Genomic DNA, 15,253 nt, shown 5'->3' on the forward strand with positions numbered 1-15,253 from the left:
TGATCTGTTCATTTTTTCTTACACTTTTGGCAGCTAGGTTTCATCCAAGACCTGACAATCTCTACACTGTTAAGTAATGCAAAAACATGTTATGGCTAGCTTTATCAGTGTTAACAGGGTGGAACGTCAGCTTCTTTGCCATCTTTTTCAGTCTGTGAGATTTTGAGGTCACAGTGTGGTACATAGTGCTTCATGAGCTGCACCTACGAAGAGATTAGCAGGGCAGTAATCAGCCTGATATCAGCACCATTCAAATGCATGGCTGGGAATCAGTGCTCTGCATGCAGTTCTTTTTTTTTCAGGTGGCCATTGTGTCGACCAATCAGAAAATAAAAGCACAGGCTGCCACATTAAGTATAGTGCATCCTACCAGAGAATGTTAAGAAACCTAATAATATATGATCCAACACTAATAATTTATTTTAATCTCGAAAGCTTCCAAAGCATATACAGATGTGGCACACATTCAAAACTGAAGTGCAGTATCTGCTCTGCACTGGCAGCCCTGTTACATAACAGATCTGTTACACAAACGAGAACTCATATCATCCTAAAACCTGTTATAGGCTTTCCTGAGAGTGTATTTTATCTAGGACTCCAAGGTTAATACCACAATTCTTATACACAGTGCCATGAGATCTTGAATGTTCGAATGGTTAGGATCTTGGTTCAAGATCTCAAGGATCACGGAAGGTACCTCCTACAGCACAGTGTTCCCTGTCACTGTACTGGATCTAGCTCTGAAATCTGACAAGATCAGGCTGCAGGGCAGTTATGTTTTGTGATATAATATCTGGTAGAAGTGCATTTACTGTACTACAATTAAAGGGTTTTGTTTCCCTTTATAGGGAGAAATTAGTAAGGTGGTTAAATGGGTTCTTTTCATATACATTAATGCAGAAGCTCCTCTAAAGTAATTCTACACATCTAACTTCCAACATTGTAATTAGAAATTAATCGGGAATTACAAAATAAATCGGGAAATTCTGACAGATGTATTTGTGTTACTATTTAGCATTGCCTTGAAGTAATAAAAGTTGTTTAAAAATACAGTACACTTATCAATCTTAACATCTCTCTTAAAGCTGTCTATGTGTACTAAACTTTAGACTTTAGACAGAACTATGTATTCCTACTCCTGCCATTATTGGGATTGTGCTAATTGATACATTGTGATTACAAGAGCATTGTTATATTTGTTTAATATAGTTGAGCAAATTGCAAGATTAGGGACATGGATTTATTGGTGTATTTAGAATTATTGTGTACTGTAACAGCCTTATAGTTGTGAATCAGTGTGTTTCTGAAGCCAAAAAGAAAAGGCTAACCAAGAAAGTTCCCTTCATTAGTTTCAGTTTTGTCCAAGACACTTTATATTATAGTGTTTTAAAGTTTGGACTCTATTTAATCAATGAATATAAGAAAGCACAAGCTATGAAAACATTGAGAATCTTCCATTGTTTGTTGAAGAAGGCATATAATAGTGAGAAAACAAGAGTACAACCCAGACCAAGCCTTTGTTGCTGTGTTGCTTGTTTCATTGTCAATTCAACAACCTTTTTAATGACGTGACTTGATAGTTTAAGAAATCTTTGATGAGGTCTTAGACACTGACAAAAAATGTATGTTGCCTATGTTTCATAAAGTTATTGCTAGTGGCACTAGTTTGGTATTTCTGACAATTTTCCCTTCTGTGAAATTGCCAAATTGAAACCCTTTACTATATTCCTCTCTAATTTCCTGTATGTAGGAATTCTTCTTTAGGAACAATTGCCTGAGTATTGGATTAATTGTCTCTGCTTAGTTGGTGTTGTATGTAGAAAATCCTTCTAGTATTAAGGGCCTTGTATGAAGGGCTGTGCGCGATCCTTTGCAAATGATGCAACCTAATTCTAAACACATGGATAAAACATTTTATTTGGTTGTGAACCATACTGTGCTAGTACAGCAGAAAGAATAGCTTAAACATGAAAAAATTGGTAGTTAGCTATGAAATGAAAACAATTTACATTTCTAAAAAAAATATCACAGAAAAGAACTTTTGTTGTTATGTTTGCTTCATTCCTGCAGCTCACCTCAGGTTTGTTATGTATAACTTCATTTAAATACCAATGGCTTGCATTATTCATATCTGGTGTGTGTGGCCCAATATTTCCAGCTGCTGTAGCATTATTATTTTCTCTCAATTTCTTATCCTTTGTTACCTCTTCTGTGAACATCTGGTTTTTGATGCTTTGTGTGCTTTTTATGATTCTTTTGGTTTTGTCCCCTTTGTCATATTGCTTATAGCCGTAGTATTTCACCAATTAGGTTGCTGCTTTTTAAAGCTTGCTTTGATTATTTTTGGATACATTTGCTGTTATCAAGCAATATACTTTTGAAATGTAACCATATATTCTCAGCCACTTCTTTATTTTATCCCAGTATCCTTCACTTAAACTGTTTCATTCCTTCATAGTCTGCTTTTCTATCATCTTTCATCTGAGATGATGATGATACAGCCTATTGATTACTGTGAGGTCAACGCACCTGCTTTGTAGCATCCCAGGGAAAAAAAAGCACTGAACTTAATTCAAGCACAAAGGTATATGTAAATGATTAATTTTGTCTTAAGGAAATGTATTTGGACAAATTAACAGGAAACTAGTACTAATCTTGTCGTAATGCAGTTTCTCATGCAGAGGGGAGAATTGTGAAATTTTGACCTTGGGCACACTTAGTTTATGGTTTTAATATGTGTCCTGTCATGGTGACTCTGTACTTCACAGCACAGCAAATCTAATATGAAGAGCTGGACAGACTAAGCTACTTAATAGTTTAGAGTGTACATTCATCATGAAATTACTTATATTATATAATCTTAATATTTGCAGTATAGTTGCTTTGCTTAATTTATGCTTTATAGAAGGTGTGGTTTAGAGTTAATGTTTCATAGCTGGTGTTCAGAAAAATATGTTTGTGGTGTTAAAAGTGTTTCAGTGATTTTATTTGTATTGTATTATAACAGTGTTGCGTTATTTGTTTAACTTTATGCACAAATATTTTACATCCACACCTAGAAAGCCTCCCGGTTTTTAGTACATTAAATGAGATAAAGGAGTTTTGGACACCCGCTGGGAAGACCAGAACAATGATGTGAAAGACTCATTCCTTAGAAGCTCTTGAATCTTAAAATGTTCATCCCAACTGAAGTTCTTGCTGACCTTGATTGTTCAGATTTTTAGATATTTGGATATGTTTCACCTATTTTTTCCCAGATCATTATTATGCTTTTTGAAAATATACAGTTGATTTATGTTGATTTAGCCATAAACATCTTTCGGGATCGTGTCTGTAAAGGATTTATTTGATGTAAGAATGTTATAGTAAGATAGCACCCTAGGACACCCAATGCTGTTGAATTATCCAATGAAGGGCTTTTGCCTTAAAGCCGTTTACAGCTGTTTGGAGGAGACACTGTGTTGTGGAGCTGGGAGTTTGTCTAAGAGAGTTCTGAATAAGGACTCATGTAGAAGTGTTAACTTTTTCCCACTCATCAAACAGAGCAGTTAAGATAGTAAGGTCTTTGGTGGAAGGGGGTCTATCCACTGTGGCCTTTAGGAATCTGAGTTTGACAGGTTTGATTTAGAATCAGCAGACTTAGTAGACCTGCTTGATGGGGGAATAATGACGAGGTCACTGGTGCAGGAAAAAAATAAGAACTGAAGATAATTTGACTTTATCAGTTGTTTTTTTTTTATTTGAGTCCTCTGGATTTTTTACCTCTTTATATATAATGGTATTTTGAAGTGTTATTTTTTTTGTCTGAAATTAAGCTTTTAACATCAAGATTTTCTAAAACGATATCTTATCTTTTTTTTTTACCCTTAGGCATACAAAAATCAGGGAAAATACAATTGCTTCCTTCAAAAGTGCTGCCAGTCATGTAAGTTTATGATTTATTATTAATATCCCTACATTGATACTGCCTTATCTACTAATATAAATTTTGATTGTTGAAAGTGCAGTGATTTATTTTGAATTTTTTCTGTGATTAAAAGCACTTTGTCTCATTTCTGCTTTAAGATGATTTTCTGGAAGTTTCCAAGCTGACGTATTCAAAAAAATACTTATTAACTTCTGAATTATTATGTGTTATTAATTAAATATGTGTGTCCCTTTCAGGGTGCTGCCTATGTGGAATTTGACGTACACCTTTCAAAGGATTATATTCCAGTTGTGTACCATGATCTTACCTGTTGCATTTCAATGAAAAAGGTGAAATTTTGATCTTTACAAATGAAAATCAAGGCACAAAGAGCTTTAACTTATTGTTTATTGTCATGTTCCTGACAGTTATGCATTTGAATTCGTTTAATTTTGCATCTTAGGTGTTCATCTCCTCATTGAGGATAAATAAAACTTTTACAGGCAAGTTATTTTTACTCTTAGTACAATTAGCATACTGTAAATAGCAATGGAAATCTGACCTTCATTCCTTAAAAAAGCAGTATACAACTTCCCTCTTCAATGCATTTGCTTCGTTTTTTTTACAGTTTTTCATTATGCTGTACATCATTGTGTTTATTGACAGGCGTGGAAGAGTGTGTTTGTTCATGTCTTGTATCATTGTATCATTCTTTCCTGCATGTAATTGAAGAGTATGCTACTATAAGAAGCCCAAACCTGAAGATGCTTATAGAAATATTGATAAAGTTTAGTCCTTGTCATTGATACAGTATGAACATCCCACTAACATGCACATCTCTACATCAGGGCTTTTCAGTATTTCTAAAATGCTTTAAAGATAGAGTTAGAAAGCCTCAAAATGTTTATAGAAACTTCTGAAGGTCACCTTGAACTCTAGTGGGTATGTAAGAAAACTGAGCACAGAAGCAGTTACCACTCATATTTAAACACTCAGTACTACTTTATTATGGGAAAATTTGACCAAAAATTTAAAAGATTATTTTAATTGATTATTTACAATTCTAATGACCACTATAAAAAATCCATAGAATTGACTGTGGTCCATCATCAAGTATAACGAGATGATTGGTACCCCACCAGGAAAAGGGTGCTCTAATGTTGGTGTCAGAAAACATGTTTGGGAGGTTTAGTTTAAATCTAAGGGCAAACATTGGAAATCTTCAGAAACCTGGCACCACTAAATAACTACCAAGTCAAACAGGACCCAAGTCAAATGATGGAGTTGGATCATATACAAATGTTTTTTGGGAGTTAGCACAAGAAGGGGAAGCTTATGTTGAAAATAATTTCTTCTTTGGAGAGCAGAAATGGATTTAGGATTTGTTTGCAACCAGATTATAAAATCTTGGTTAGAATATGAAGGACAGAAGGATTCCAAAGTTCACTAGGATCTTTCAGAAACCAAAATTTGGTGTCTTCTGTTAAGATCAAGATTAGTCACAGATTGACTTTACAATTAGGTAATAATACAAATAATACCTAAAACTCAATGATTAAATGGTAAAAACCAGTATTCAAGATTGGACATCACAGTCTTAAGTTGAATATCTAAGTTATAAAAAGAAATAAAAGTGGATCACAAATACAAACAATATAACCTGGAATGGGTGTACAAGTTCTGCATATCATACAATATGTTCTAATATCAAATATTTATCAACTTATTAAATGGCAACAGGAAGTGTTTCTTTGACATTAACAAAGCCAAAGGAAGGTTCACAAAATATGTATTCCTGAGGAATGAATAAATTTCAATACCAACAGGTTGCCCATACTTGCCTTTCTGGAGCAATGCTAATTTTCATTTTTAACCCTTTTTTCCATTGTATTTTTTTTTCAGAAAAATGACAAACAATCATTAGAATTATTTGAAGTTCCTGTGAAGGATTTGACCTTTGATCAGCTTCAGTTATTAAAGGTAAGCACCTTTATAATGTCTGATTAAGTACCCATTTTCGCATTTATTTGTGATAACTATATCTTACTTAGCTTTATAATATAAGAGTGTGTGTGTGGTTATTTTTGTCTTGGGTTGGTTTCTGTTGATTCTTATCAATTTTGTGAGTGAAATGTTACTGTAAGGCTGAGGTTTTGTTATTAGAAGTTAAAGGTCAGCAATCCTGATTAAGAAGTACATGGAATTCTTTTACATCACAAGTGATTTTAGGATTTCATTATTTCATGAGTTCATGATTTCCCCTGTTTTTAGTTTTTTCTTAGCACATGGAGAGTTATTTGAGAACTCAAGCCTTTGTTTTACTTCTAAAAATCCTCATTAATACAAATAATTGCTTTCAGGTGTAGTTTTTGTAGAAAAATGACACATAACAGCTGTCAGCTAGTTTTCTTTGCAACCTTTGTCAGTCTTACAATTAATAGAAAATAGTTTCCGTAAGTGCCTGTTGCAGTCTGCTAATATTCAACAGCTTGAGTTGCCAGATGTAACACTGAGCTCTTGTTTAGGTAGAAATTCATGAAGTGGGATATAAAATGTTTAAATAAGTGAAGGGACCTATGAAAATTCCTGATTGAATTGTGAGCTTAAAAATGTATCATAACATTATTACTATGTATATTAAAAGGCTCATATTAGAGAATCATATTTCTAATGATTTCAGTGCCATTTCAGTCTTTTAGTTCCAGTTATTGGCTGCATGTCAATAGACGACTATAGATGTAGTAATATTATACTTTTTTAAATATAATTGTTGCTAGCTTTTTAACAATAGCCGTTATCTTGTATGATATAAAATCCCAATCAGCAGTGGCAATTTCTAAAATAACAAGAGTTGGGACTGTGTTCAATCAGTTCTTACTGGCTATTTTATCACTCATCACATAACTATCTCCTCCTTCAATTGGAAGCAAATATGAGATGAATTGTTTCACTGATATAGTGAATGATAGAGTATGACTTACCACATACTCTAAATCTTTCCTGTGAAAACATGTAAATTATAAGTAGTCTCTCCAATTGGTTATAATTATAAAGACTGGTGTATGCTTTGTATATTGTACACGTGTGTGAAATACAATACCTGCTCTTTATATTATTGCCTGTGCGGAGAAATCACTGCATTTGAGGGTACCGTTAACGTCAAAATCTGATTTTTAAGAGGAGATGGTTATTGCTTAGAAGTACTTAAGGTGTTTAGTATGAAATGTCAATAACTATTTTAAGCTTAGTCATTCTATATTTTTGTTAGCATAATATAGTTTGATTAGATGTATGAATGCACAACTACTTGCCATTTTTATTTTACAGTTGGCTCATGTGACTGCAATGAAGGTGAATGACCATAAAGGTACTTGTCAGTATGGTGTTCCAGCTAAAATAAATAAGTTTAGTCTTTTTTAACATTTAGACTAAATAAGATTAGACTTTGCATGTTATTAAAAAGGCCTCACCTAAGAACATAATTATTCTAATATTTTGGTATAAGAGTAGATCTTACTGTTTCAACAGGGGCTACCTTTTTAAAAGTATAAATGCAGGGCGAGATGGACAAATCTTTTTTGAGGAAAAATTGTGGTTTTCCAGATCTTTTTTGAGTACTAACATTAAATACTATTCATTCAAAATTTTGAAATGTCACTTGATTAATCTTCCTTAAAAAGTCATTCTCTAACAGCAGGTGTAAGGATGTTGCACTGTATGTGCTCGTATGAGGGTTTCTCTAATTCGACACTATTGTTGATCATGTAATCCGGCCTCTACAATAGTGTACAACAATGAAACCCTTTTCTGTAACTCTTTTGTCACTCTAAAGTGTGTATCATTATTTATTCTGAGTAACACATACAATAGAAAAAATGTTTTTGCTCAGATATTTAAGTTCCTATTAACATAGGGATATGTGAGCATTACTCAAGAATATTTAAATTAAATCATTGTTTTAATTGTTCGCTTGTTCTGCAGCACGGTTTTCTAATGGTACTGCATATTAAAGACTAAAACAGATGTTCATAAGGAGCACCACATTCAAGGGACTGCTGTATTCTTTTTTTGCTTGTTTTTTTTTCATTTTTTTACAATAAAAAACAGTTGGGTTTACTATTCATTATTATGATTTATATTTTCTTTTTAGTTATTGTGAAAAGGAAAGTATCAAAGAGATTCCACTTCTCTTATTTGAAAAGTTTTTGTATATGTTTTTGGACTTCTTTGGATAATCTCCTGTATTGCTCGACATTAATGACAGTAATTATAAATACTTCTAACCCATAGACGTATATAGTCTGAGCTAAATACTTTGATTAAAATAGTAACACTCGACCTACATAACCTGGGCAGGTCCTGTTCATAAATTAACAAAGATGAATTTGCATAAAATCTTAAATTTTGGTCAATACATACAGTGTCTTGCAAAAGTATTCAAACACTATGTTGTCCCATTTTTTTTTAATTGCACAATGATGCATATACATTTCTTAACTTAATATTTTTTCAAAAGTTTGAATGCTCAAACTGAAGAATTCTAAGGGTAAGATAAGTTACAGTAAATGCTGGGAAAAGCTAAAGCTAACTAACTGAAATGTGTTCATCACATGAGTATTTAGACCCATTAACTTTGGCAGCCATTACAGGATGGGAAGATCAGATCACTTTACTGGCCATATACAATTTCTTGTATTAGGAATTTGTCTTTACGCATACCCCAACTTGCTCTCCATGAGACACACAGACAGGGAAATAAACTTGGGGTCAGAGCGCAGGGTCAGCCATTTATACGCCATCCCAGGAGCAGTTAGGGTAAGGGCTTTGCTCAGGGGCCCAACGGAGTAGGATTCCTCTGCTGGCTGCGGGATACGAACCGGCAACCTTCCAGCCACAGACGTGGATCCTTAGCCACAGAACCACCGCACCACCCCAGGGGATTTTGGATAAATCCCTACCACCTTTGCATGCTGGCTTGCTGCAGTTTGTGCCCCTTCTTGCAGATTTGCTCAAGCTCTCTCGTGTTTCTTGGGGATTGCTTCTTGACAGCAGTTTTCTGTCTTTCCACAGATTCTCAATAAGATTCAAGTCAGGGCTTTGACTGGACCACTTAAGGATTTTTTCTTTCTTAGTCTTAAGCCACTGCGGTATAGATTTGGCCTGTTGAAAAATGACTCTTTTATTTAAAGCAGGTTTTCCTCTACGATTTGCTTCTATTTTGTTCTATGTCCCCATCTCTCATGGAGTATCAGTCTTATTGCATAAGAACTTATGCAATTTTGACATCTCTGTTTTTCTTTCACATTATCTATCTACTTCTTTCTCTTTGTTTTTCTGCTTTGAATGTGTGGACTAACTTGTGTATAAAACAGTGAAGATTGTGCCAGAGTCTCAGTACTTTTGCAAGGCATTCTCTACATAAATGATTACTTTTTAGAGCTGCATAGAGCTTTCTTAAATAATGTGAACTATTTAAACCAGAGTCTATTTTTGCAGAATATTATCATATTACATAATTACTATTAATATTAATATGACCATTCTAACACTGTTTAGCTCATTATATTCATGTGAACTATTCAGTTCCTAGAAAATGGTCAAAACCCACAGCCAGCAAAGTATAAAATACCATACAGTATATGCATCTGGCTAGAGTGATATTTGACTTACAAAAACAAGGTCACTAGAACCTAAGTCTTTGTAAATACATAACTGACCTGTCCTGATTTCTTTGTACTTTTGTAAATGAGCTATTTTCATTATTATTATGTTTTTTTTATTTTCAAGTAGAGAGAGACATTTTTGTCCTGAGTATGCAACCTTATAAATTCATAGTCACTTGCTAGATTCAATGGAAATTTATGCCAGACCCAACAAGACCTGATTTTACTTTAGTTCAGTCATACCATCTGCAGATGTTCATATAAACGCCTACTTTTTAGGTTTTTTTTTCAGGACATGTGTATTCATTTACAGTGAAATGGCTTTAGAAAATGGTTTAGATAATACAACCTAAACTGTTCTAGCTCTAGGTTTTACTAATGACACAGTACCAAGATGCGCAATTGCTGTTTTATCCTTCATAAAAAGTAAATCCTCTACCTGGTAGCTTTTTAAGAATTACCGAATTGGATTGGAATGGGCTGGACCAGTATATGGAAATGCACTGGGGATGGTTATGAGGGATGTCCAGTGCTTTCAAAGGCTGCTTTGAAGTGCTTAGAATTAGACCCAATAAAGTCTTAAGAACTCTTCTTATTAGATTTTCAAAGCTTGAATAGCTTTGACTTTATAATGGTCTTATTAGCTAGTCTCTTGAATTTTAAGATGGTAAAACCCACACAAGGCAGTTTTTTGTTATAGGGAATATAATAAAATATTGAAGCTATGTAAAAACAAAATATAAATCGGCCAAGGAGGCTTCCTGCTTTGGTGCGTGTGGTGTATTTTGTAATTTTCTCTCATGACCTCTGGTGCCTGGGTTGAAAACTGTTAAGGTCCCTATTAAAGCACTTTGGTTTTGGGTCAATCATCAGCAGGCAGTAATTCACCACAGTACTTCAACTACGTCTATCATGAACCTGTGCGTCTCTGTCTGGTGCAGTTCTGAGGTCCAGCTGTGGTGCTGTAAACAGTAAGGAGGCACTCTTGTCTTGTTTTGCAGAGTCCGAAGAGGAGGAGTACATTGCTGAGCACCAGCCTTTTCCTTCACTTCAGCAAGTAGGCAACAGCAGTCTGTTTGCAATAGGCATTTCTCATTGTACACACCATTGGCAATAGAAACTGTCGATAGAACAAATAAAGGCCACAAGTCAGGTCATGGAGTGTTTACTGCATAGCTTACTGAGTCACAATTTTAATGAACATTAAGAAAACATCAGAAGTGTTTTTTTAATCATGTAACTTCAAATATATGGAAATACAATTAGACTGTTGGAAAAAGCCACTTTCTTGTAGTACAGCTAAAAAGTAGTTAATGCCATGCCATGCCATGTCATGCATGTACAGTATATATTTAATAGGTAAGCTGAAGAGTAGTTTAAATACATTTTTTATTGTTTCAAATTCAACCAGGACATTTTCTCTGATCTTGTTTCAATGTCTGTGCTGAAGCCTGTGCATATTTTATATTTACACACTGGCAGCCAGGACATTTAACAACACACATGAAAAAATAAGCAGACAGCCACAAGAGAAGTATTGTCCTCGTATAAATACAAGGGAATGCATTTTCATAAAATATGAAACAAACTATAAAATATCAAAAGTAGTATGATGATTTTACGTTCTAATGAATTCCCAGTTGGGTGGGTTTTCAGTGTTAAAGAAAGGTAATGCACCTTCAAATTTCCAAAAATGATTAGTTATGTGAATTCTACTTGTGGGGAAATGTATGTATTTTAGCTAAGTTTAATGTTTAAACAACATGGGGATGTCTGCTTTCTAATGAATCATTTTGAAGCTTGACTGTGTTATTGTTAACTTTATTTATTATTGTTTTTTACAGCTCTTTCAAGCTGTGCCAGACCATGTGGGGTTCAACATTGAACTGAAGTGGCTCACACAGCTAAAAGTAAGTATTGTCCTCTGGGTTTTGTTGATTTAATTGGTTGGATGTGGTAGCATCATTAAATTTAACCTTACCCCAAGTATTCAAGTATCCACTCTGCCAGCTCTTTCTGTTGTTTTAGATAGAATAAAGTAGTACTGTTGGAGATTTAAGTGATTAAACAGCCAAACATGTTGCCGTATGTCTTTAATACCAATTTTGTTTTGCTGTGGTGGCTTTGGTATATTTACTTAAAAATGACTGCTGAGCGCAACTGTATACTGTAAGTGCTTGTCTATTTTAGAACTTACAGTTGGTAACGCACAGATCTCAGTTAATTATCGATTATCCTAATTTACACATTATGAACAATGTGTAAATGTGTAATACCTAAGCAATGTTTTTTGTCAAAATTAAAAGTAAGTAAATGTTGTAGAGAAAGAGGAAGTGAGATTAATTTGAAAAAGCGCAGTGATGTTTCTTTATTAGTAAGATGACTCACTTTTAACAAAGCTGCAGAAAACATTATATAACTGTAATAAAGTTTTTCTAATACTGCCATAAAGATTAGATTATCTTAACTGTGTATTTTACCATTTATTTTTCAAAGGATGGTTCCTGGGAAGGAAATCTCTCAACATACTTTGATATGAACCTCTTTCTTGATATTATCCTGAAGTGTGTCCTCCAGAATGCTGGGAAAAGAAGAGTAGTTTTTTCATCTTTTGATCCTGACATTTGCACAATGTAGGTGTATACAGTATGTTGTAATTGTCTCTTTCTGTATATTGTGCATCTTTTACATTTTCAAATTATTCCACCATAATAGTTTTGAAAAGATTAACCTTGGGCTCTTTAGTAGATTTAGAAATGTTATTGTGGTGGAAATGAACAACGGAAAATTCCAAATGAATTGGTATTAGTGGAAAAACCTTTATTGAAATTGCCATCACTGTTAGTAAGTTCAAGTAGGTAGCTGTGTTAGCACACGTAAGCTGCAAAGGAACAAGTAAAAGAGGCTTCACAGCTGAAAGTTTGTGTCTCTTCTTTCCAGCATGGAATAAACCTATACTTGTTCCGTCACTGTTAATAGTCTGATGTAATGCATCATGCATGTGAGGTATTCAGAAAAGATGTAATTTGCAGAATTAAAAAATGTTATATTAAGAAGTCCTCTGTCAACTACCAAGTTTAGAAAAAAATGCCAAGTACATTACTTTAGAGGATCATTCATGGCTTCTTTAACAGGATATATTATCATTTCAAACACAGGCTAGTGTTAGTTTTCCCAGCAAACCTATTTAACATTTGAAATGGGTTTTTTTACCTTATTTTAATGAAATGTGCAAAAATGTAAATTTCCTATCTAAATATTAACATGATGATATTGTTTGATTGCAGGGTACGGCAAAAGCAAAATAAATACCCTATACTCTTCCTGACTCAAGGCGTCTCTGAAATCTACCCAGATCTAATGGATTTTAGGTGTCGGACAACCTCAATTGCAATCAGTTTTGCACAGAGTGAAGATCTTTTGGTAAGGAGTAATATTGCAAACTCTGTTTCTTTGCATAATATTAACAAGACATGTATTTAAAAAAATATTAAATATTATGGATGCAGTTACAAATAAGTAATGGAGAGGATAAACAACACTTCAGCACACTGTTTTCTTTAATATCAGAAATTCTTTCTTTGATAAGAATCTGAATTTTCTTGTTTTAGACTATAAATAATTTGAATAGATTATTTTGGCAGATAAAAATATACTTCAGAATTGTAACTGTGCAGTGAGAGAATTTAAATAATTTCAAATCTTCAAATCTGAAATTCGTCCTGCATCTCCAAAAGTTTTCTGCCTAAAGACTTCTAAGTCAGTTCCAGGCCTGATTCTCCTGATAATATCAGTCTCCCAACCAGCGCCAGACCAGTGGCTTCAAATCCTCTACCAGTGTCCCACACAACAGCGTAGTTGCCCTGAAGAAAGCATTTGCTGTCAGACAGGTCCACCACTTTGGGGCTCTCCGTCAGCAGAGCTCTTGCGCTTGGATTATCAGCCTGTCAGAGAGACGTGGCTATCATTTCCAACTAACGGTATCATAACAAATTCTGCATTTACTGCAGATAAGTCAAAGAGAACAGTGACACCCTTGCCAAAAGGCTTACACAGTTGTAGCAAGAAAACATGTTAAAGAAAAAAAGAAGTTTGTAAAATAGAAATAACAACGTGACATAACGTAATAGCAAGTGCTAATATTAACAAATGAAAGTACCAGAAAGAAATAATGTTGTTTATTCCAATCATGTCTATTGTTCATGTTTATTAAAATTATGTCTGCCCAGAAAATCACAGTAAATATGCAAACAATCAGTTTGATTCTTCAGTATTAATCCCTATTAATCCCAGTTTCATTGACTTTAAAAAAACGTGCAGTGGATTGGTGTTCCATCACATTCTGTGAAAGGTGAAAAGCTCATATTTTACCAGTAAGCACTCTTAAAATAATTTTGAATACTGGATCTGTGTTATTTATGCATCTTCTTTTAGGGGATAAGCGCAAACATTGAGGATTTGCTGAAAAACATGGATTACATTAAGGAAGCACAGTCGAAAGGATTGGTGGTTTTCTGTTGGGGAGATGACACCAACAATCATGAAAACAGGAGAAAACTCAGAGAGCGTGGAATTGATGGGATAATTTATGACAAGTGAGCACATTTCAACATTTATTTCACAATTTGTACATTAATATTTTTAGTTAAGTGGCGTACGTGTGTAAGCACAGGACCGTTGTGAAGATAAGCATTTAAAGTGATAACAGATTTTCAACATTTATGACCAGTTTAGATTATATTTAGATCTGATAGCTCAACAAAAAATGCGCATACATATACATTCTAAGTGTGACAGGTTTAATACATATATGTCTGTGTTGTGTTTTTATTGTTTTAACACATTTCCTTGACTACCAGTGAACAGATTTATTGTGAACAAATTATATAAATTCAGCACAGGTATAGTAAGCTCATTTCCTGTGTGTGAGCAAGGGCCATTGAATACTTATGCCTCAGTCTCGCTAGCTAAAAAGACACTACTTGGCTAAAACCAGATGTTCTTAAGTTCAGTCTGTGTCATTTGTTCTGGCATGATGTAGATACTTAATAAGAAGTAACTTTCCGTTATTAATGTACAGAATCTAAATTTAGTCTTGAGAAATTACATAGCTTTTACTTCATTCCCTAATGTGCCTAATGTTGTCTGAGTTCGCATCCATTTAATTCACTCAAATATTATACTGCTGCTTGTATTACCCAGATATTTAAAAATACATTTTTATAAAGAAGAGCACACATCATTGTTGAGCGCAAATGATTACAACATTTACAAATCAAATGGGGTCTTTTGGCCCATCTAGGTTTTTGGTTTTTAGTAGCTAATTGATTCTCATCCAGTAATTTCTTGAAGCCTGAATATTAACTTGGATAGAATTGCTAGATATCTTTTTTCCTGACTCCTACTCTTTCTAAAAAGAAATGCATCTTCTTTTTAGTTGTAAGTGCACTTCCCAATAGTTTTCACTTGCGCCCTCTGAGTTGCAGTTTTAGTTCGAAGAAGTCCAATGGGCTGGACTTCAATTTTGAACATTGAGTCAGGTCTCCTTGTAGTTTTCTGTGTTCAAGACTAAACTGATTTGTTTCATTTAGCCTGTCAGTATATACCTTTGAATCCAGAAATGTATGTCTAGTTACAGCTCTCTGGGCTGATTCCAAATATTATACACAAAATTTTAAGTGAG

At 34.1% G+C, this 15,253-nt stretch overlaps 1 protein-coding gene across 1 annotated transcript in view; it reads left to right on the top strand.

Moving 5' to 3' along the window:
* The window catches only part of gpcpd1 (glycerophosphocholine phosphodiesterase 1), a 40,975-nt gene that overhangs the window by 19,606 nt on the left and 6,116 nt on the right, over positions 1-15,253 (top strand). The window contains exons 11-19 of the mRNA XM_088907336.1: positions 3,871-3,925; positions 4,165-4,257; positions 5,810-5,887; positions 7,235-7,274; positions 10,572-10,627; positions 11,415-11,480; positions 12,067-12,203; positions 12,858-12,993; positions 14,005-14,165. Of these exons, the coding sequence (XP_088763462.1) occupies positions 3,871-3,925; positions 4,165-4,257; positions 5,810-5,887; positions 7,235-7,274; positions 10,572-10,627; positions 11,415-11,480; positions 12,067-12,203; positions 12,858-12,993; positions 14,005-14,165 (822 nt within the window). The remainder of the gene's footprint in view (positions 1-3,870; positions 3,926-4,164; positions 4,258-5,809; positions 5,888-7,234; positions 7,275-10,571; positions 10,628-11,414; positions 11,481-12,066; positions 12,204-12,857; positions 12,994-14,004; positions 14,166-15,253) is intronic.

This window comes from Atractosteus spatula, chromosome 2 (assembly GCF_055471065.1).
Source record: "Atractosteus spatula isolate fAtrSpa1 chromosome 2, fAtrSpa1.hap1, whole genome shotgun sequence".
Classification (NCBI taxonomy): Eukaryota; Metazoa; Chordata; class Actinopteri; order Semionotiformes; family Lepisosteidae; genus Atractosteus; species Atractosteus spatula.